This window comes from Pecten maximus, chromosome 14 (assembly GCF_902652985.1).
Source record: "Pecten maximus chromosome 14, xPecMax1.1, whole genome shotgun sequence".
Classification (NCBI taxonomy): domain Eukaryota; kingdom Metazoa; phylum Mollusca; class Bivalvia; order Pectinida; family Pectinidae; genus Pecten; species Pecten maximus.
The window spans coordinates 5,634,480-5,660,044 of NC_047028.1; the positions used below are offsets into that span (position 1 = coordinate 5,634,480).

At 35.5% G+C, this 25,565-nt stretch overlaps 1 protein-coding gene across 1 annotated transcript in view; it reads right to left on the bottom strand.

The window, feature by feature from the left end:
• Positions 1-7,893: 7,893 nt before the first annotated feature.
• Positions 7,894-25,565, bottom strand: part of LOC117342763 (sodium/hydrogen exchanger 1-like) — a 41,279-nt gene continuing 23,607 nt past the window's right edge. The window contains exons 16-22 of the mRNA XM_033905005.1: positions 23,012-23,104; positions 22,649-22,714; positions 19,524-19,636; positions 19,101-19,163; positions 17,842-17,948; positions 10,274-10,374; positions 7,894-9,290 (exon numbers count right to left, since the gene is read on the bottom strand). Of these exons, the coding sequence (XP_033760896.1) occupies positions 8,763-9,290; positions 10,274-10,374; positions 17,842-17,948; positions 19,101-19,163; positions 19,524-19,636; positions 22,649-22,714; positions 23,012-23,104 (1,071 nt within the window). The 3' untranslated portion in view covers positions 7,894-8,762. The remainder of the gene's footprint in view (positions 9,291-10,273; positions 10,375-17,841; positions 17,949-19,100; positions 19,164-19,523; positions 19,637-22,648; positions 22,715-23,011; positions 23,105-25,565) is intronic.

Consider the following 25,565-nt stretch of genomic DNA (forward strand, 5'->3'; position numbering starts at 1 on the left):
AGCAGCTGCTGTAAAATGTTATCAAAATGAAAACGAATCTAAATAACAAGTATAATGACTTAGAGGTAGCAGAAGGAGAAACATTTGATATTATGATAATTGTGTGGGGTTAAAGCTGATACATCAACATCCTCAACATCTGATCAGGCCACGATTAATTGATTGTCGGTATCTATTGCTATTGTCACAGAATTGAATATACATCTAATTAAGTGTGTGACATTGTCTCGTTAGCTGACACTCGATCAGACCCATTATTCTAACGGACATCTGTGGTACCCTTATCATTTTTGTTTGTTTTCAGCTAAGGCAGAGAAAGGATGTAACCTGGTTATAAGCTTTCTTCTTGATTTCTAACCTCATTATGTAAAATTTTGTCAAAAGTGGTATCCATACAAAACCTACAAGGTAAAAAATAACAGTAATCACAGCATTCCACTGAGGAATAAAATAGGACATTTTCTTGAGTAGACACAATAAATGGTAGAACATACGATTACCAGCATTTACCCCCATACATGTACATAGTACCAGTATATAACTACATGTACCCCATGTACCCTGTACATAGTACCAGTATATAACTACATATACATGTACCCTGTACATAGTACCAGTATATAACTACATGTATATACATGTACCCTGTACATAGTACCGTATATAACTACATGTATATACATGTACCCTGTACATAGTACCAGTATATAACTACATGTATATACATGTACCCTGTACATAATACCAGTATATAACTACATGTATATGCATGTACCCTGTACATAGTACAGTATATAACTACATGTATATACATGTACCCTGTACATAGTACCAGTATATAACTACATGTATATACATGTACCCTGTACATAGTACAGTATATAACTACATGTATATACATGTACCCTGTACATAGTACCAGTATATAACTACATGTATATACATGTACCCTGTACATAATACCAGTATATAACTACATATACATGTACCCTGTACATAGTACAGTATATAACTACATGTATCCCATGTACCCTGTACATAGTACAGTATATACCTACATGTATATACATGTACCCCATGTACCCTGTACATAGTACCAGTATATAACTACATATACATGTACCCTGTACATAGTACCAGTATATAACTACATGTATATACATGTACCCTGTACATAATACCAGTATATAACTACATGTATATACATGTACCCTGTACATAGTACCAGTATATAACTACATATACATGTACCCTGTACATAGTACCAGTATATAACTACATGTACCCCATGTACCCTGTACATAGTACAGTATATACCTACATGTATATACATGTACCCCATGTACCCTGTACATAGTACCAGTATATAACTACATGTATATACATGTACCCCATGTATCCTGTACATAATACCAGTATATAACTACATATACATGTACCCTGTACATAGTACCAGTATATAACTACATATACATGTACCCTGTACATAGTACCAGTATATAACTACATGTATATACATGTACCCTGTACATAATACCAGTATATAACTACATGTATATATACATGTACCCTGTACATAGTACAGTATATAACTACATGTATATACATGTACCCTGTACATAGTACAGTATATAACTACATGTATATACATGTACCCTGTACATAGTACCAGTATATAACTACATGTATATACATGTACCCCATGTACCCTGTACATAGTACCAGTATATAACTACATATACATGTATCCTGTACATAATACCAGTATATAACTACATATACATGTACCCTGTACATAGTACCAGTATATAACTACATGTATATACATGTACCCCATGTACCCTGTACATAGTACCAGTATATAACTACATATACATGTATCCTGTACATAATACCAGTATATAACTACATATACATGTACCCTGTACATAGTACCAGTATATAACTACATGTACCCCATGTACCCTGTACATAGTACCAGTATATAACCTCATAAATATACATTGTTTATCCTTATTTTTTATAAATATGTAGTTATCACCGGAATGTAAAAGTTTAATACTGTAACAAATCAGAAATCACAATTATAGCAATGAGAAATTAGGACAATTACATGTTTAAAACTTAATCTAGAATTGGTCAATATAACCTGTCATATTTCATAGAAATCAACAAATGCGTGCTGCGTACTCACCTGATTTTGTCACCGGTCAACGTGATCGTATCATAGTCTATCATATTCATGAAACAAGAGTTCTGATATACATACTGATAGCTGATATTTTGATGTTTTTTTAAATTAAGAATTCAACACATTTGACCAGTGTGACCTTGAAGGTAGATGTAAGTCAAGGTCATTCAACTAAACACATTTTTCAGTCTGTTATCAAATCAAGCTACACTGTCCCAATATCATGACCCTGGGCCTCTTAGTTACTGAGCAGTTGTTTTTAGATTTTAGCACATCAAGGTCATTGAACATTTGAACACCTTTGGTAGCCCTTCATGCCAGCATGAGATTTGTCAATATTATGGTTATAAAGCCTCTTGGTTATTAACACATCTGACCCATATGACCTTCAAGTAGGTCAAGGTTATGCATTTCAACAAAGTTGGTAGTCCTTCATCCCTGTGACTTTGAAAGTAGGTCAAGGACATTCAGTTGAAATAATTTTGTAACTCTTGTCCCAACATCCTACTGGCTTAGTATCATGGCCCTGGGTCTCTTGGTTTACGATAAGAAGTCATTTAAAGTTTCTAACACATTTGACACCTTCGACCTTGAAGACACCTCAGGTGACCTAAAACTCATTGAAATCCGATACTTTATAATGACCTCCTTGATTTATTTTTCTTATTCCTTGGTAAACATTGAACCACAATGGATATTTTATAATACTAAAAAATCATTTCTGAAAGTTTAAATGTTCAGGAAAACATTTTAACATGGCTAAAAAACACCATCTAAACACATAAATGTGATAATGGTACAAAAAACAAAGATTAAAATGCAATTTCTGTATATTTTGTGTACATATTACCCTCATTTTGATGATTCTTGTGAGAATTATCACTTTTGATTTTAAAGGACCATGGACAGACATTCTACCATTGCAGGTTGGCGACACTGAGTGATGTATTTTTTTCACAGTAAAATTGTCTGAAATGGTCATAAGATGTTTAATGGACAACAGTGCAATGGTACGAAAGAAGGGAAGTAACTCTTATTGAATGACGAGGATGATCAATGATTTGACGAGGAACATTGTATAAAATCTTTTAGATAATAATATACTATCAAATACAAGTAGGCCTATTTAGGCCAGCTAGATCATTAGATAATTATCAAACTGAGAATATTAAGACAATTTTAATGTACCATTCCAGGGTAAAAACCATCCCTGATGGCTTAACTTACCATGACTTTTGGTGACACATGATTTAGGTGTGACTGCTATATACAGCAATGACAAATGAAATATAATGATATAAATTATGCGGATAAATGTAAATATAGACTGAATTAACAACTTATGCCTTTAAATGTGGCAGGAAAACAATGAGCAATATACAATGTATACAACATTACAACAGTATATTGTAGTGTGTCAAATAATCATACATTTTACATGTATATCTTTTACTATGTTACAGGAAAAGAAAAAAAAACAATTTTATATAAAAAGTTCAAAGTACATGTTTGTAGAATTAAACAGTTGATCAAAACTGTGATCAATAAATACTGTATAGATTATAATGTTAAATTATCAATATATACTGAATAGCTAGGTTATAATGTTAAATTATCAATATATACTGAATAGCTAGGTTATAATGTTAAATTATCAATATATACTGAATAGATTATAATGTTAAATTATCAATATATACTGAATAGATTATAATGTTAAATTAACAATAAATACCGTAAAAAAAAATACAACAAACAAAAAAGTAGAGAAATATTACAAATGTAGTATTAAAGTAAATGAATACTTGTCTGGAGAAAACAATGGTTAATATAATCCTTGGGTCTCAAGGACAAAATGTACAATCATGGAATCAGAATCATTTGTCTAAACAATTTTACATTTTGAAACATTTCAATAAACCTGGCTTTGTTCAGACTAACAATACAATCTAACTGTTACAGATTTTAAACAAGAATTACACAAAGTTGATGTGTCACCTGTATAGAAAGTTGGTTGATTGCATGAGTTTGTAAATGGAAACAGATTTCCTATTGATGGTAGCACACATTTTCTATTTTTAGCAAGTGACCTTGACCTTTGACCTTTCGTACATGAAAAGCCTTCCCAAGCAAGCACCTGTGATACGGAAGATCTGCATGTAGTGCGAGCTTGATCTGACTAAGAGAACTTGAGTAACCGCATGGAAACCTCTGTGAGGACTCCGCCGCCGCCGCCGCCGCCACCATCACTGACATAATGATTCCTGTATGTTGCCTGCATTTTGCAGGCCACACAATAAAATCAGTTCAGATTAACAATACAATTTAACTGTTACAGATTTTAAATAAAATCAAAGTGATTTATTACATGATTTAAAATTGTTCTCCGTTAAAATCACCTGCTCTTCTATTTTGATTGTACAAAACAATAATATTATAAAGATGGTGGCGACGAGTAGTCACGTTCAGCTGACCACAATATTTACCATGCAACAGTATATTTTTAATCAAGCAAAAAAGCATTTCTGCCTGTTTGTCAGTGTGTGCAAATTGGATGAGCTATCAAAAAATAATTGAAAATGTTAGTTAGCCTCTATCTATCTGTTGTTTTGCTACTTCATTTCCTTCTAGTGAATTGTCCGTTACAACAATGAACAATCCACACACTATATAGTATATAATGATGATCTGTATCTTAATCTGACTAACAAAACTGTACCCAAAAGGTAACAACTTGGTTGTTGTCAGTAACATTTACAAAATTAATGATGTCATGATTTCACCAGGGACATAGCCAGCATTATGTGATTTCGCCATATATACTGAAATGATTGTCTTCAATATTCTGCCAGAGAAAATAGTTTGATTGATAATTTAGAGATCAAATAAATTTCCTTCTGCATGAGTTTTCCTTTTCAAATTCATACCAAAAATTGACCATTTATTTATTTACAACATCCACAATGGGAATGTAGTTCTAGGAAAAATAAACACAAGACTAGACACAGTGTTCTTATAAATTATAAGAATTTTTTTTTTTAAATGTAAGAGTTCATTTATCTTGTTTATCCGACCATAAATGTAGGTTTAAGGAGATCTACAAATGCAGTCGCACACTGCCTTCTTAATTAATAATTTATCACAGAAAAAGGCGGTTCATAATTTAAACAATGTTACAGTTTAAAACTATAGCTTTAAGTTTACCTCATTTGATTGTCAAAATGTTGTCTTTACTTTTACACAGGCTTAAAATATGAACCTTCTGACAGTCCCACAACATTTTAAGGAAGTTGGCAGACATAGATATCTTTATATCATCACAATTTTGATTTACCGGAGTAGTAGCAGTTTTACCCAGCAGCTGAAATCTTAACTAGTCTGTAGATTTAACATAGATAAGGTGTATTGTAACCATATAAATAATACAAGAGCTGTTCGAGAACAGCATAGCTCGTCTCGCAAATGTTTGTCAATAAATAATCAAAATATATTAATTGGAATGGTTTCGCAAATTGCATTAATAATATTTATATTGTTTACTTGATCAGATTATGCTTTGTGAATTCATGCAATTTTCAAAACCATACCAATTTATTTATATATAAATTATTTATTGACAAACATTCAGGAGACAAGCTATGCTTTGGTAGATTAAATGAATATATTAAATACAAATGTAATTGCTTTTGGACATATTTCTTCAATTTTTTGACAAAATATTATCCTAATGAGAGTTGTCTCCCTTGAAAAATGTGGACCGATATAAATTGTCTATTGTGAGCATTTTCACATTGTTTTATTTTCAGTTTCACCCCAAGAAGGGATAGTGTAACTCCATAGGGACTCTTTTACCAAATATCAGCACCCTAGTACAATCATAAAGTGATGTGTTAAATAGCTTTCAACATTTGCACAAAATTTTTTTTTTTAAATGTGTTTTTTCCCAAAAAAAATATTTCAGTTTAACTCCGGCAAGGGATAGTTTAACCCCCACAGGGAACCTAATACCATGTATTACTATGCCTTTCAACACTCACAATATAAACTTAACACAAAGTCCAAAGATTTAAAAACAAAAACAGAAAAAACACAGATTTAAAAAGAAAAATCCAAGTTTTACTCCAGGAAGGGATTGTCTTACTCCATAGGGACTCTATTGCCAAATATCAGCACCCTAGTACAATTATAAAGTGATGTATTAAAACCTCTTAACACTTGCACCAAACACTTAACGCAAAAATTTTCTAAGTCCAAAAATTTTCAAAAAGCTGTTTTTTTCCCAAAAAATCTTTTAGTTTAACTCCGGGAGGGGATAGTTTGACCCCCACAGGGACCATATTACCATAAATTACTATGCCTTTCAACACTTGCACCAAAAAATTAACATTTGGAAAACCAACGCCGACGCCGGAGTGACGACATAAGCTCTCACTCTTCTTCGAAGAGACGAGCTAATAAAAGTCAGCAGTAACATTCCAAACAACGATAACAACAGGATACAGCCCGGACATGTTAAAGGGAACATTCAGATGCGGATTATTTAACAGTACAGGAATGTTAAAAAAGTGATTTCTTAAATGGAATATTCTATATACAATAGCAAACTTTCTGGACCAATGGAATATTCTATATACAATAGCAAACTTTCTGGACCAAAAATGTTAGCACAAATAAGATTTTCAAGGCGTACAAAATGAATGAAGCCCAACAATTACTATATTATACCAATGTGATCTATAGAGGAGATTCAGAAGTTCCCCATTGAATATCATATACATGTCATCAATATGGTAAAATGTTGACAGTTTTCATGAGTGTAAAATGTACGTAACTTCGTGAGAGTCTGTGTTTTTGAAGGCTCATGTTCGTATGCTTTGATCATCTCTTGAAAATAATACACCAGGACTTAGTCATTCAGATCCCTCGCCCAGGAAGCCCAGTCACAGGTATGATATCACATTGAGATCCCTCGCCCAGGAAGCCCAGTCACAGGTATGATATCACATTGAGATTATGGTTAAGATATTTGGAGGCAAACATCAATACGATGGAACAGCAATGGTGATGAAATTCTAATCTAACACAGTTGAGCTATAGTGGACAGTGGAGGAATTGAGAGTATCCGAAATAAATCATCGCTCTACAGTAAGTAACTGGTAACCAATCAGTCGGTGTATCTATATAGTACAGTTTAACGACTCCACAAGTTTGTTTTTTTTTAATTAATGGTTTTGAAGAAAGCACTAAAATCAGTGAATTGAATAATTGTTTCCATGGTAACAAAATCAAAAATTAAAACTGCTCCATAGCAAAAAGGCACTAAGTACTAAACCACTTGATTTATGGGTGTAGACAGTTTAAGGAAGTTATTTTGAACAGTTTTGGAGATATACTCCAAAAGACCCTCTGAACACAAGAATGGCACCTGTTGGTAGATGTCCTGCCAAACTTATTGGGCGATGAATACTAACAGAAACAGTTATAACACACAACCTAGGCTACTCCATACTCCACTTAGACAGTGGTGAGTACCAGGGTAGAGTGTCTTATCCTCAGTATCACACCTCATTAGATACTCAGACCCTGCAAGTCAATAGGTCAGTCAACCACACTTAACTGTCCCAAACATCCAACAATATATTATACACATACACATACCTTAGCACATGTAAATAAAAAAATGTAAAATATGGTATATGGGAATGAAAGGATTTCTTTTTTACTTGAAAATATTCTTAACATATCTAATGCTTGGAAAATATACAGTTCAAACATGATGTTGATATAAAAATACTTAATAAAAACTGTCTGTTAGAGAAAAATTAATCACAAAAAACTTCATGCTGGCATAACCATAACAGACTAGGTCTCAAGTTTGACTTTGAACTTGTCGATTATAACATTATTCTTCTTTAATTATTGAACACAGGTTATAAAATCAAACCATTACCGGGTAGTATTAAATATAAACATGGTGAAATGGCGAGAACAAAGCTATCTATATTATAAACACTTAAACTTTAGATTGAATTTCATCATTTGAGTTTTAGTTTAGGGTTGTACCAAAATTATCCTTGTGGTAGGGGTGGGAGGTCCCCACCACCCATCAAATATTAGAACATAAAGATTATAAGGAATACTAGAAAAATGGGGCTTTATCCCCATCACCCATCAAATTTAAATACAAGTGCCTCTCACCCCTCCCACAAAGATAATTTTGGAATGTGTCTCCAACCCCTCCCACAAAGATAATTTTGGAATGTGTCTCCAACCCCTCCCACAAAGATAATTTTGGAATGTGTCTCCAACCCCTCCCACAAAGATAATTTTGGAATGTGTCTCCAACCCCTCCCACACAGATCATTTTGGAATGTGCCTCCAACCCCTCCCACACAGATCATTTTGGAATAGCCCTCATCAGTTTATACAGTCAGAAGGAAGGAATATATCCAATGCTACATATCTGAACTTTTAAGTTATCTAAAATCCAGCCAAGCTCCCATCATATCAGTTGATATATAATCACATTTCCCAGAATCAGATAAACCTGGACAAAAATTCCCTCAGTCGTTCAGTCTAAGGAATGATGTCGCTGGAGGTCACCAACAGGCTTTAGAGGTATGTCTTCTACAGCCACAGCTCCCTGCCTTGTAAGTTGTCCATGCCGATCAATAGAATCACCTTTTGGAACAGAACCTGAGTCGTCCCCCTTAGTATTGTTCTTACCACTGTTGTCCTTATCGTCCATAAGTGGTTCATCTTCTGTACCCTCAAATACGGCATTTTCATCTATTTCAATCACGGTATTCTTAGGCTCATTGAACATGTGATTGGTCGGAATAGATGACCCGTCATTATTCATCGTCATGGCACGTTGTCGAGGTTTGTGATGCTCTCGCATATGTGCCCCCTCCGCATCCTCCTCAGACCATGAAATAGCTCGTTCTGGCATTTTCCGGATTGTCCTCATGCGCTGAAGCTGTAAGTTATTGCTGCGTTTGTTACTCCACTGCTCTCGAATTGAGTTCATCCCTGTGATTTGCCGGTTCTTTGTGATTCGATCATGAGCTTGCAGTCCAGTGGAGAAACCATACACATTCTGTCAATCAAAAATCAGTAAGGATGTATTATCTCATTTCTACTGATCTAAGTCTACCTAACATTGCTACAGGTAACAAGAATGTAAGTGTTATCAGGATAACTGTCCCAATCCATCCCACGTCTCCTGACCAAACTACTTAATATGATTGAGAGGTGTATTGTCTATCTCGTCTTTTTAATGTTCAATGATAACCCAGATATAGCCTCCTGATGTCAATGTATAAATATCGCAAATATATATTGTGAGACTTGTACATGGACTTTTTAATTTGGACAGATAGCCAAGTAGATAACCATACAGATTAAGTGATTAATAGAACATTTCCCTGCCTTGGGGGTGTGACAGAGAAATCTCCACCCGAGGGGGAATTCATGAACGTCCAGCCCGAGACTTGCAGAGGGTTAGACATTCATAAATTACCCCGAGGGTTGAGATTTCTTTGTCACACTCCCTAGGTAGGGAACGATTATTTTTCTCCCACAACTTTAAATAAATACATATCCCATCGGTGATGAATGTCCGTTTGTAAACATCCTCATTGGAAGAAGTACCCCTCACAGTCCCAAACAAATACAGACCAATATCATTACACAAGAAAGCATAGGTCTAGAAATAATTCACAATATCTATCAAAACAGAACACTAAAATAAGGTATCCGTGAAACCATTCTGATTTTAACAATAGTATAGTTTGTCATTTCATAAAACTGTGTGTCTCTTATGCATATTTAACATTAAATAGCAATGTGGGAACCATAGTGACGTCACTCAAAAAGTAGTTCTAGAAGTACTTCCGGTTCAGAAGGTTAGCGCGTGCAATCTATCATACCCTAGGGGCTGACAGAGAAATTCTCTCACATCTAAAACAGGAGATAAATCAGTGAACTGTGGGATAATACTTATACCCGCCTACTAGGTTAGGGGACGCATAGAACTAGTAATCTTTACATCAGAACACTGACAGATATTTTGATACTAACCATATGGCTAACTGGCCTCTGAATATGTTTATCAAAAAAGTGCTTCGCTTCATTGGGTGTATTTGGAGTTTCTTCCAAAGTGAATGTCACTCTTGACACATCTGAAATAAGAAAGTAATATTAAGACCATACAATTTATATAATCTACAAAAGGTGACTGAGTTAAAGTGTGTCTCTATGTAAATTATCTAAATGTAGGTTTAAGGTCCCAGATCTTATCTACAATATCTGTCCCTAATGTCACCCTATAATAACCAGTACATAGACAGTAGGTTTAAGGTCCCAGATCTTATCTACAATATCTGTCCCTAATGTCACCCTATAATAACCAGTACATAGACAGTAGGTTTAAGGTCCCAGATCTTATCTACAATATCTGTCCCTAATGTCTCCCTATAATAACCAGTACATAGACAGTAGGTTTAAGGTCCCAGATCTACAATATCTGTCCCTAATGTCACCCTATAATAACCAGTACATAGACAGTAGGTTTAAGGTCCCAGATCTACAATATCTGTCCCTATAATGTCACCCTATAATAACCAGTACATAGACAGTAGGTTTAAGGTCCCAGATCTTATCTACAATATCTGTCCCCAATGTCACCCTATAAATAAGCAAAACCACCCATATGTGTTGATCTGTCGAGTCGGATCGCCCTCGTTTCTTGCGCGGAGGAAAATATCACGAGTGTGCGGAGCACACGAGTGATATTTTTCCTCCGCGCAAGAAACGAGGGCGATCCGACTCGACAGATCAACACATATGGGTGGTTTTGCTTTTATCACATACCTTTATTAATTGCAACTTTCCTTAATTATGGAATCCATTTGCGGTTTCAAGTGGCGTCACATCACTATGTATTATTTTCGTTTTCAATGAAGAAAAAAAATCGTCATCTCGTCATCATGAGTTCGTCAACTGATTAAAAGTGTAGGCCAAGCTAGTTGACAGATCTAGGCAGTTTACACTTGATCAATATTTTTGTACTGATTAACTCCCTTCTGTTTTCAAACTGAAAATGTAAAGGAAAATCACAGCACTAATTGATGTCAAATCTTTTATTTTCAATCAGATATATGTTAATAAATTCTCCCAACTGTCAGTGAAAGTGTTCGGCATTTAATTATGATTTAAAATACAACATCGTTTACTTCAAGCAGCAAACTTTACAAATACTGTTTAATTTAATTTGATTTAGCATTAGTTAAGCATTGATATAGTAAAAAAATCAAATTAAACCTATATATCGATGGCATCAAACACATATTCTCCATACCTAGACATCGTTGAGCGACTACGTCACAGCGCGTGCAATTCATTCACAAAAACAAGTGACATGTCACACCGAGTCATCGTCATCGTCAGTGATTCGTAGGATTCTACGATATTTCCTAGGAGGAGATATAACTTGAGAGGAAGATTGGGAAGATATTTGAAATGAAATGTTAAATGTGCCGCCAGTAATATTTGCCCCAGAAAACATTCCCGTGGCAAGATTTTGACAATCTTCAGATGACCTTGGCATTGGATTTTTAACTGGTTCGACCGCGTTTTCATTTCTGGATATTTCTCTTTGCCACTTCACTACGAGAAATTGTCGATCGGACAGACTTTGCTGACAAAGATGTTTCGGGGACATTTTGTAGAAGTTCGCACATTTCTCGTTGCTGCTGCATGGATGCCACTGCATAATATTATTCACACTGTTGACATTTTTATGACCACTCAACTGCATGATTGTTGTCGGTGCTACGCCAGAATGCAAAAGTTTTGTGCACAGAGTTTTACGGAGGGATTGGTTGGTCTTTTTTCCAACAAGGCCGGCATTGTTTGCCATGGTTTTCATCATATCAGAAAGCTTATTTTTCCCCACTGGCTGATTTTTAAACCACCGTTTACCGTTCTCGTTGTGATTGACAGCAAGATAAAAGGGAGATTCTGCAGTGTTCATTTCGTGTGGCCTGTGTTTCGCGTAAAGTTTAAATGATTTGATTGGACATCTGGATGAATTCTCGGGATTTACAAAAAGTTTTGGATTAAATGACCTCTGACAGGCATAACTTGGAGAGGAGACGCAGGTAATGAGGGGTTAGATGTTTGTACGGGCTGCTGTGAAGGAACAATGTGATTTTCTCCGTCATTTACAAACCCTTCCTCGTTATCCCCTCATCAAATATAATATCATGAAGAATTTCAAAGTTAACGTCCGAAAGTTCCATGTTATGATGATAGACTATGAGCTCTCAAACAGACTCTAGCAGACGACAGAAATGTCGGGAGGACAATATTCATTTAAGAGAAATAAACGTACATTTAAAATATTCAAGTAATTGATTTTTATTTGTAATTAAATGCATTTATTTAAAAAAAAATGTTTTTATAATTTTTAATCAATGTTGTAAGATACAGCTTCACTTTATTTCTTCCAATGAACTTTCTATTTTTAGTTTCATGGAAAAGGGAATTCCCCTTAAAAGTAGTTCCGGCTAGTATGGTGATACAACATCTTGTATCACACATGTGTGATACAAACCGACAGAAAACATCCACCGACATTTGTTGTATCACTATTGTAAGATTACATAGGTATGTGATAATAACCAGTACATAGACAGTAGGTTTAAGGTCCCAGATCTTATCTACAATATCTGTCCCTAATGTCACCCTATAATAACCAGTACATAGACAGTAGGTTTAAGGTCCCAGATCTACAATATCTGTCTCTAATGTCACCCTATAATAACCAGTACATAGACAGTAGGTTTAAGGTCCCAGATCTTATCTACAATATCTGTCCCTAATGTCACCCTATAATAACCAGTACATAGACAGTAGGTTTAAGACCCCAGATCTACAATATCTGTCTCTAATGTCACCCTATAATAACCAGTACATAGACAGTAGGTTTAAGGTCCCAGATCTTATCTACAATATCTGTCCCTAATGTCACCCTATAATAACCAGTACATAGACAGTAGGTTTAAGGTCCCAGATCTACAATATCTGTCCCTAATGTCACCCTATAATAACCAGTACATAGACAGTAGGTTTAAGGTCCCATATCTTATCTATGATATCTGTCCCTAATGTCACCCTATAATAACCAGTACATAGACAGTAGGTTTAAGGTCCCACATCTTATCTACAATATCTGTCCCTAATGCCACCCTATAATAACTAGTACCTAGACAGTAGGTTTAAGGTCCCAGATCTTATCTACAATATCTGTCCCTAATGTCACCCTATAATAACCAGTACATAGACAGTAGGTTTAAGGTCCCAGATCTTATCTACAATATCTGTCCCTAATGTCACCCTATAATAACCAGTACCTAGACAGTAGGTTTAAGGTCCCAGATCTTATCTACAATATCTGTCCCTAATGTCACCCTATAATAACCAGTACATAGACAGTAGGTTTAAGGCCCCAGATCTACAATATCTGTCCCTAATGTCACCCTATAATAACCAGTACATAGACAGTAGGTTTAAGGTCCCAGATCTTATCTATAATATCTGTCCCTAATGTCACCCTATAATAACCAGTACATAGGCAGTAGGTTTAAGGTCCCAGATCTTATCTACAATATCTGTCCCTAATGTCACCGTATAATAACCAGAACATAGACAGCAGGTTTAAGGTCCCAGATCTACAATATCTGTCCCTCATGTCACCCTATAATAACCAGTACATAGACAGTAGGTTTAAGGTCCCAGATCTTATCTACAATATCTGTCCCTAATGTCACCCTATAATAACCAGTACATAGACAGTAGGTTTAAGGTCCCAGATCTACAATATCTGTCCCTCATGTCACCCTATAATAACCAGTACATAGACAGTAGGTTTAAGGTCCCAGATCTTACCTACAATATCTGTCCCTAATTATGTCACCCTATAATAACCAGTACATAGACAGTAGGTTTAAGGTCCCAGATCTTATCTACAATATCTGTCCCTAATGTCTCCCTATAATAACCAGTACATAGACAGTAGGTTTAAGGTCCCAGATCTTATCTACAATATCTGTCCCTAATGTCACCCTATAATAACCAGTACATAGACAGTAGGTTTAAGGTCCCAGATCTTATCTACAATATCTGTCTCTAATGTCACCCTATAATAACCAGTACATAGACAGTAGGTTTAAGGCCCCAGATCTACAATATCTGTCCCTAATGTCACCCTATAATAACCAGTACATAGACAGTAGGTGTAAGGTCCCAGATCTTATGTACAATATCTGTCCCTAATTATGTCACCCTATAATAACCAGTACATAGACAGTAGGTTTAAGGTCCCAGATCTTATCTACAATATCTGTCCCTAATGTCTCCCTATAATAACCAGTACATAGACAGTAGGTTTTAGGTCCCAGATCTTATCTACAATATCTGTCCCTAATGTCACCCTATAATAACCAGTACATAGACAGTAGGTTTTAGGTCCCAGATCTTATCTACAATATCTGTCCCTAATGTCTCCCTATAATAACCAGTACATAGACAGTAGGTTTTAGGTCCCAGATCTTATCTACAATATCTGTCCCTAATGTCTCCCTATAATAACCAGTACATAGACAGTAGGTTTAAGGTCCCAGATCTTATCTACAATATCTGTCCCTAATGTCACCTTATAATAACCAGTACATAGACAGTAGGTTTAAGGTCCCAGATCTTATCTACAATATCTGTCTCTAATGTCACCCTATAATAACCAGTACATAGACAGTAGGTTTAAGGCCCCAGATCTACAATATCTGTCCCTAATTATATAATGTCACCCTATAATAACCAGTACATAGACAGTAGGTGTAAGGTCCCAGATCTTATGTACAATATCTGTCCCTAATGTCACCCTATAATAACCAGTACATAGACAGTAGGTTTAAGGTCCCAGATCTTATCTACAATATCTGTCCCTAATGTCACCCTATAACAACCAGTACATAGACAGTAGGTTTAAGGTCCCAGATCTACAATATCTGTCCCTAATGTCTCCCTATAATAACCAGTACATAGACAGTAAGTTTAAGGTCCCATATCTTATCTATGATATCTGTCCCTAATGTCACCCTATAATAACCAGTACATAGACAGTAGGTTTAAGGTCCCAGATCTTATCTACAATATCTGTCCCTAATGTCTCCCTATAATAACCAGTACATAGACAGTAGGTTTTAGGTCCCAGATCTTATCTACAATATCTGTCCCTAATGTCACCCTATATAACCAGTACATAGACAGTAGGTTTAAGGCCCCAGATCTTATCTACAATATCTGTCCCTAATGTCACCCTATAATAACCAGTACATAGACAGTAGGTTTAAGGTCCCAGATCTTATCTACAATATCTGTCCCTAATGTCATCCTATAATAACCAGTACATAGACAGTAGGTTTAAGGTCCCAGATCTTATCTACAATATCTGTCCCTCATGTCACCCTATAATAACCAGTACATAGACAGTAGGTTTAAGGTCCCAGATCTTACCTACAATATCTGTCCCTAATGTAACCCTATAATAACCAGTACATAGACAGTAGGTTTAAGGTCCCAGATCTTATCTACAATATCTGTCCCTAATGTCACCCTATAATAACCAGTACATAGACAGTAGGTTTAAGGTCCCAGATCTTATCTACAATATCTGTCCCTAATGTCACCCTATAATAACCAGTACATAGACAGTAGGTTTAAGGCCCCAGATCTACAATATCTGTCCCTAATGTCACCCTATAATAACCAGTACATAGACAGTAGGTTTAAGGTCCCAGATCTACAATATCTGTCCCTAATGTCACCCTATAATAACCAGTACATAGACAGTAGGTTTAAGGTCCCAGATCTACAATATCTGTCTCTAATGTCACCCTATAATAACCAGTACATAGACAGTAGGTTTAAGGTCCCAGATCTTATCTACAATATCTGTCTCTAATGTCACCCTATAATAACCAGTACATAGACAGTAGGTTTAAGGTCCCAGATCTTATGTACAATATCTGTCCCTAATGCCACCCTATAATAACCAGTACATAGACAGTAGGTTTAAGGTCCCAGATCTTATCTACAATATCTGTCCCTAATGTCACCCTATAATAACCAGTACATAGACAGTAGGTTTTAGGTCCCAGATCTTATCTATGATATCTGTCCCTAATGTCACCCTATAATAACCAGTACATAGACAGTAGGTTTTAGGTCCCAGATCTTATGTACAATATCTGTCTCTAATGTCACCCTATAAAAACCAGTACATAGACAGTAGGTTTTAGGTCCCAGATCTTATCTACAATATCTGTCCCTAATGTCACCCTATAATAACCAGTACCTAGACAGTAGGTTTAAGGTCCCAGATCTTATCTACAATATCTGTCCCTAATGTCACCCTATAATAACCAGTACATAGATAGTAGGTTTAAGGTCACAGATCTACAATATCTGTCCCTAATGTCACCCTATAATAACCAGTACATAGACAGTAGGTTTAAGGTCCCAGATCTACAATATCTGTCCCTAATGTCACCCTATAATAACCAGTACATAGACAGTAGGTTTAAGGTCCCAGATCTTATCTACAATATCTGTCCCTAATGTCTCCCTATAATAACCAGTACATAGACAGTAGGTTTAAGGTCCCGGATCTTATCTACAATATCTGTCTCTAATGTCACCCTATAATAACCAGTACATAGACAGTAGGTTTAAGGCCCCAGATCTTATCTACAATATCTGTCCCTAATGTCACCCTATAATAACCAGTACATAGACAGTAGGTTTAAGGTCCCAGATCTTATCTACAATATCTGTCCCTAATGTCACCCTATAATAACCAGTACATAGACAGTAGGTTTAAGGTCCCAGATCTACAATATCTGTCCCTAATGTCACCCTATAATAACCAGTACATAGACAGTAGGTTTAAGGTCCCAGATCTTATCTACAATATCTGTCCCTATAATGTCACCCTATAATAACCAGTACATAGACAGTAGGTTTAAGGTCCCAGATCTACAATATCTGTCCCTAATGTCACCCTATAATAACCAGTACATAGACAGTAGGTTTAAGGCCCCAGATCTTATCTACAATATCTGTCAATAATGTCATCCTGATTACAACCAGTACATAATAACATTTTCCTATTCAGCTTTCTTTAAAAAAGATGTGTTTGACCCCTTTGAACTTGAAAGTAGGTCAAGGTCTGTATCAATGATGTAGGACAGACTTGACCACTGACCATAGGATACAAAGAGACAAAACAATACAGAGAAAAGACAAACACAAAACATATACAGATCGATCCAGACTAGTAAATTAATACAAATGTGTAGGGAGTTTGGTAGGAAATAGCCCAAGTTAAACCACAAGATGCTAATTACATAGTGTATAGTTTGAGTATATCTGTTGTATAGTGTATAGCTTTAGTACATCTGTTGTATGTCAAAGATAAAACTTAGCCATGCTATTGAAAGGTGAATCAATCTTGCTAAAAATGACAAATCATATTTAATATTCCACATTATCAGACATATTTTCAACATGAGGGTTATAAAGTGTACCTGCTGGGGAGTCACCATCCTCATGTTCCGGTTCATCAAAGTCTTTATCTTTCCCCGATGTACTGTTCTTTATTTGCTGGATCAGGGCATGGCTATCTATATTTCTCCTGAAGTATATCAGACAAACAGTTGTCATGGTTACAGTGAACATGGCAATAATCAATTAGTCATTTATTGGAAAATATATTACTGTAATAGATCATGGATTTTTACTGAAACTCAACATAAACCATTATACAAACAGCTGCTGCTGCAACACAACCCGACAATCAAATCTGGACATGTTTTGTTAGAATTGATGACATCACACGAAATACACTGACAATAACATCTACTAGTTATATAGACAGGCAAATTCATGGAATTCACATCAACCACTTTCCTGACATTTTGTATGTAAACATTTCTGAGGTTATGAGTAAACATGTCTTTATGTTGAACCCTAATGTATTGAAGAAAAAGGGAAGGCCTTATAAAGAAGTTAAATGTTTTATCAAACATGTATCAAACATGCATTAAGGGATAAAGTAAACTGATTTTGAAAGAATTCTCTTCTCATCTGCCATTAACAAACCCTATCACGAATTTGGTTGAGACCTTACTACATTAAGACCTGTTCCCAATGTGAATAGTACTTTCCGAAAATATTTGAGAGAGTTATTTAAAGGCAAATATACAATGTTTTTCCCATTAAATCAAGGGGCGATAACTCTATTACCGAGTTTGATGATAAAGGGATATTTGCAGGAGTTATTGCATGGAAACAGCTGAGAATTTTTTTTTGTTACTTAAGAGGCCATAACTTTGTCAAATAAAGTCTGACAAAAGTGGCAATCAACGTTGGCCGAGCCCTTAAGGTATTTAACCTTGTTATCAAGCTTGAAGAAAAATCTATTACAACTTTTCAAGTTAAACTCTTTCATGGAAACAGACAAAGTCAGGTAATTAAAAGCGGCAATTAACCTTGGTTTAGCCATGAAGTCTTTAAAACTGGTTACCACATTTGAAGAAAATCTGTTAACATCAGTTAGAACTGTTGGGTGACAAATAGACAGACAGACAAATAGACAAACCCAAATTTCAAATCTTTTTTGGCAAAGCGGGGGACAATAGACATATTATCAATTGGAAGTGTTAGAATTCGGGACACTGAAGTTAACATCTGAAACAAGTTAAATTGACCCAATTCACCAGTTTGGGGTAAATTACCCAAAGATATGGTGTTCTATATTTTCTGTGTGACCTGCTCTAATACTTACATTTTACAAGCATCTGCTGGCAGTTTGCTAGCTCCACAAAGGTGAAGGTTCTTGTAATGCTCCCTGAAAGTTAGAATCACACGTCAAGTCTTACAACATAACTAGGCCTCAACTACAGGATACTGCTACTTATAGAAATATTACATTCGGAGAAGTACAAATGTATGCCATCATACGCTCATATGATCATATTCCATACTAATGTACTTAAATACATGATATTTCATGCTAACATTCATTGAAAATAGAACATTTGTGACTATGTGCTGAAATGATATTTCATACAAAATTTTATTACAGTCAGTCTTCACCATTAGGGACCTACATGGTACATTATTTTACACATATATCATCAGAATAAACCAACTCTGGATTTTAACAACATACACATGCAGATCTCACTGCGTGGCTGAAAACACCTACTTCATCATGAGTTTTTCGTAACATTGAAGAATCTCGTACTGCTCCTCGTTAAGGTTGTGGTCACGTAACAGAAATCTGCGGATATACTTCTCATCCATATGATAGAACCACTCCTGTATGGGGAAATAGATCTATAGTAATTATCTTTATACAACTCCTGTATGGGGAAATAGATATACATGTATAGTAATTATCTTTATATAACTCCTGTATGGGGAAATAGGTACATAGTAATTATCTTTATACAACTCCTGTATGGGGAAATAGATAGTAATTATCTTTATACAACTTCTGTATGGGGAAATAGGTATATAGTAATTATCTTTATACAACTCCTGTATGGGGAAATAGATAGTAATTATCTTTATACCACTCCTGTATGGGGAAATAGGTACATAGTAATTATCTTTATACCACTCCTGTATGGGGAAATAGATACATAGTAATTATCTGTATACCAATCCTGTATGGGGAAATAGATATATAGTAATTATCTTTATACCACTCCTGTATGGGGAAATAGATATATAGTAATTATCTTTATACAACTCCTGTATGGGGAAATAGGTATATAGTAATTATCTTTATATAACTCCTGTATGGGGAAATAGGTATATAGTAATTATCTTTATACCACTCCTGTATGGGGAAATAGGTACATAGTAATTATCTTTATACCACTCCTGTATGGGGAAATAGATATATAGTAATTATCTTTATACAACTCCTGTATGGGGAAATAGGTATATAGTAATTATCTTTATATAACTCCTGTATGGGGAAATAGGTACATAGTAATTATCTTTATACAACTCCTGTATGGGGAAATAGGTATATAGTAATTATCTTTATATAACTCCTGTATGGGGAAATAGATACATAGTAATTATCTTTATATCACTACTGTATGGGGAAATAGGTACATAGTAATTATCTTTATATCACTACTGTATGGGGAAATAGGTATATAGTAATTATCTTTATACAACTCCTGTATGGGGAAATAGATATATAGTAATTATCTTTATACAACTCCTGTATGGGGAAATAGGTACATAGTAATTATCTTTATACCACTCCTGTATGGGGAAATAGGTATATAGTAATTATCTTAATACCACTCCTGTATGGGGAAATAGGTACATAGTAATTATCTTTATACCACTCCTGTATGGGGAAATAGGTATATAGTAATTATCTTAATACCACTCCTGTATGGGGAAATAGGTACATAGTAATTATCTTTATATAACTCCTGTATGGGGAAATAGGTATATAGTAATTATCTTTATATAACTCCTGTATGGGGAAATAGATATATAGTAATTATCTTTATACCACTTCTGTATGGGAAAATAGATATATAGTAATTATCTTTATATAACTCCTGTATGGAGAAATATATATATAGTAATTATCTTTATACAACTCCTGTATGGGGAAATAGATAGTAATTATCTTTATATAACTCCTGTATGGGGAAATAGGTATATAGTAATTATCTTTATACAACTCCTGTATGGGGAAATAGATATATAGTAATTATCTTTATACAACTCCTGTATGGGGAAATAGGTACATAGTAATTATCTTTATACAACTCCTGTATGGGGAAATAGATATATAGTAATTATCTTTATACCACTCCTGTATGGAGAAATAGGTACATAGTAATTATCTTTATACAACTCCTGTATGGGGAAATAGATAGTAATTATCTTTATACAACTCCTGTATGGGGAAATAGATATATAGTAATTATCTTTATACAACTCCTGTATGGGGAAATAGGTACATAGTAATTATCTTTATACAACTCCTGTATGGGGAAATAGGTATATAGTAATTATCTTTATATAACTCCTGTATGGGGAAATAGGTATATAGTAATTATCTTTATACAACTCCTGTATGGGGAAATAGATACATAGTAATTATCTTTATACAACTCCTGTATGGGGAAATAGGTATATAGTAATTATCTTTATATAACTCCTGTATGGGGAAATAGGTATATAGTAATTATCTTTATACAACTCCTGTATGGGGAAATAGATACATAGTAATTATCTTTATACAACTCCTGTATGGGGGAATAGATAGATAGTAATTATCTTTATATAACTCCTGTATGGGGAAATAGATATATAGTAATTATCTTTATATAACTCCTGTATGGGGAAATAGATATATAGTAATTATCTTTATACAACTCCTGTATGGGGAAATAGATATATAGTAATTATCTTTATACAACTCCTGTATGGGGAAATAGATAGTAATTATCTTTATACAACTCCTGTATGGGGAAATAGATATATAGTAATTATCTTTATACAACTCCTGTATGGGGAAATAGATATATAGTAATTATCTTTTACAACTCCTGTATGGGGAAATAGATATATAGTAATTATCTTTATACAACTCCTGTATGGGGAAATAGATATATAGTAATTATCTTTATACAACTCCTGTATGGGGAAATAGATATATAGTAATTATCTTTATACAACTCCTGTATGGGGAAATAGATATATAGTAATTATCTTTATACAACTCCTGTATGGGGAAATAGATATATAGTAATTATCTTTATACAACTCCTGTATGGGGAAATAGATATATAGTAATTATCTTTATACAATGTTTTAACTAATATGACATGAACATGTGATTCCTCATAAAAAAAATCCACAGATAATGAAAATGGATTATAACCAGAAAAGTTGTAGATGACTTTGTCCGTCTATTCAATCAGGAATGGTTACTGTTGGAGAGTAGATCTAGAATTAATCAATAAATGATATCTATCCACCTATTACAGGCAATTAAACCAAACACACTATGACGAGAACTGTTACCGAAATCCTAACCTACAATGGTTATGGTTTTAATACCCTACTATATAAATAACAATAATTATTATACATTGGTTAAAGGGGCATAACTCCCAGGTTTATTATGGAAATAACAAAGAATAATGATCCAATTACACAGCTTTAGGTACTGGTCCTGGACAACATCTTTCATGAAAACTTGTCTGAGATAGTAAGGAGTATTACTTCAGACAAACTTCCATATACAGACACCCTGATTCCAGTGTATCCCTCGGGAGGACTTACCCTCATGGAATTCTTCCCCTCCTTGCCGATCAAGTCTTCCATCCCCGCCATCAAGTGGTCAGTTACCTTCATAATATGATACATACATTTATATTATCTAAATGCATGTCAATTGCAAGATACACATCAAAAAGAGTTTAGCACTTTGATGACTTTGCTTCAGTTAGTAAAAATACTCCGATACATAAGCAGACCAACAGAAGATAACAAAAGATATTTTCTTAGATATATGAGTTCATTCAAATGAAATTAATTCAAAATAGCATAATAAATACATTTTTTAAAATTCCTTCACATGGAGGTGTTACATGTATCTGCCTTTTTATTTTTTTGTGGATCTGATTCTGATTTCTGACTACTTACATGCTCGGTCAGTTCAACATACATAGATGTTTCCTTTGTTTTTGAGGCGAGCTTGACCTGAAGTAGCCTCACTAGGGGCTTGATAGTGGAACCCTGAGTGGAATATCAGACAATTAGACAGACTACTAAGATTTGATTACGTGTGATAAATTATACATAGTTTGTTTCTATGAGCTGTACAGGTAACAGTACAAAATACTATAAACATTTTATGGAAGTCATAGCCAGCTTTTCTTCTCACAAGTGAACAACAAGAGGCCCATGGGGCCTGTATCGCTCACCTGGTTGGATTTGACCAAATGTCAAAATAATGTTCATGTTCAATTCCTTTTGTTTGTTATCCTCAAACAATGCTATTTATGGTTATAGCGTGGGGATCCCAACTGCTTTAAAGAAATAATGAAGTCCAGACTCTCTGAGTTTACAACATGCATTTATAACTTTATGACTAGTAGTGATTTAAAGGAATTACCTCTATTTCCTATATGGGGCCCCGCCCCTTTTGCCCCTCAGGGGTCAGAGTCACCATTTATGCAAAATCTGTTCCCCTTCCCCAAAGAATGCTTCTGACCGAATTGGGTTGAAATCCATTCATAAATTTATGACATGTAGCGATTTAAAGGAATTACCTCTATTTCCCATATGGGGCCCCGCCCCTTTGGCCCCTTGGGGGTCAGAGTCACCATTTATGCAAAATCTGCTCCCCTTCCCCAAAAGATGTTTCTTATTAAATTGGGTTCAAATCCATTCATAACTTTATGACTAGTAGCGATTTAAAGGAATTACCTCTATTTCCCATATGGGGCCCCGCCTCTTTGGCCCCTCAGGGGTCAGAGTCACCATTTATGCAAAATCTGTTCCCCTTCACATAAGAATGTTTCTGACCAATTTGGGTATAAATCCATTCATAACTTTATGACTAGTAGCGATTTGAAGGAATTACCTCTATTTCCCCATTAGGCCCCGCCCCTTTGGCCCCTTGGGGTCAGAGTCACCATTTATGCAAAATCTGTTCCCCTTTCCCAAAGGATGTTTCTTACTAAATTGCGTTAAAAACCATTCATAACTTTATGACTAGTAGCGATTTAAAGGAATTACCTCTATTTCCCATATGGGGCCCCGCCCCTTTGGCCCCTTGGGGGTCAGAGTCACCATTTATGCAAAATCTGTTCCCCTTCCCCCAATGATGTTTTTGACCAAATTCGGTTCAAATCTTTTCATAACTTTATGACAAGTAGCGATTTAAAGATATTACCTCTGTTTCCCCATTAGGCCTCGCCCCTTTGGTCCTTTGGGGGTCAGAGTAACCACTTATGCAAAATCTGTTCCCCTTCCCCAAAGGATGTTTCTTACTAAATTGGGTTCAAATCCATTCATAACTTTATGACTAGTAGCGATTTAAAGGAATTACCTCTATTTCCCATATGGGGCCCCGCCCCTTTGGCCCCTTGGGTGTTAAAGTCACCATTTATGCAAAATCTGTTCCCCTTCCCCAAAGCATGCTTCTGACTAAATTGGGTTCAAATCCATTCATAACTTTATGACAAGTAGCAATTTGAAGGAATTAAATCTATTTCCCCATTAGGCCCTGCCCCTTTGGCCCCTTGGGGGTCAGAGTCACCATTTATGCAAAATCTATTCCCCATCCCCAAAGGATGTTTCTGACCAAATTGGGTTCAAATCCATTCATAACTTTATGACTAGTAGCGATTTAAAGAAATTGTCTCAATTTCCCCTATTGGGCCCCGCCCCTCAGGCCCCTTGGGGGTCAGAGTCACCATTTATGCAAAATCTGTTCCCCTTTCCTAAAGGATGTTTCTGACCGAATTGGGTTCAAATCCATTCATAACTTTATGACTAGTAGCGATCTGAAGGAATTACCTCTATTTCCCCTAATGGGCCCCGCCCCTTTGGCCCCTTGGGGGTCAGAGTCACCACTTATGCAAAATCAGTTCCCCTTCCCCAAAGGATGTTTCTGACCAAATTGGGTTCAAATCCATTCATAACTTTATGACTAGTAGCGATTTGAAGGAATCACCTCTATTTCCCCATTAGGCCCCGCCCCTTTGGCCCCTTGGGGGTCAGAGTCACCATTTATGCAAAATCTGTTCCCCTTCCCCAAAGGATGTTTCTGACCAAATTGGGTTCAAATCCATTCATAACTTTATGACTAGTAGCGATTTGAAGGAATCACCTCTATTTCCCCATTAGGCCCCGCCCCTTTGGCCCCTTGGGGGTCAGAGTCACCATTTATGCAAAATCTGTTCCCCTTCCCCAAAGGATGTTTCTGACCAAATTGGGTTCAAATCCATTCATAACTTTATGACTAGTAGCGATTTAAAGGAATTGCCTCAATTTCCCCTATTGGGCCCCGCCCCTCAGGCCCCTTGGGGGTCAGAGCCACCATTTATGCAAAATCTGATCCCCTTCTGCCAAGGATGTTTCTGACCAAATTTGGTCAAAATCCAATAAGAACTTTTTGACTAGTAGCGATTTGAAGCAAATGTTGACGGACGGACGACGGACGACGGACGACGGACGCTGCACCATGGCA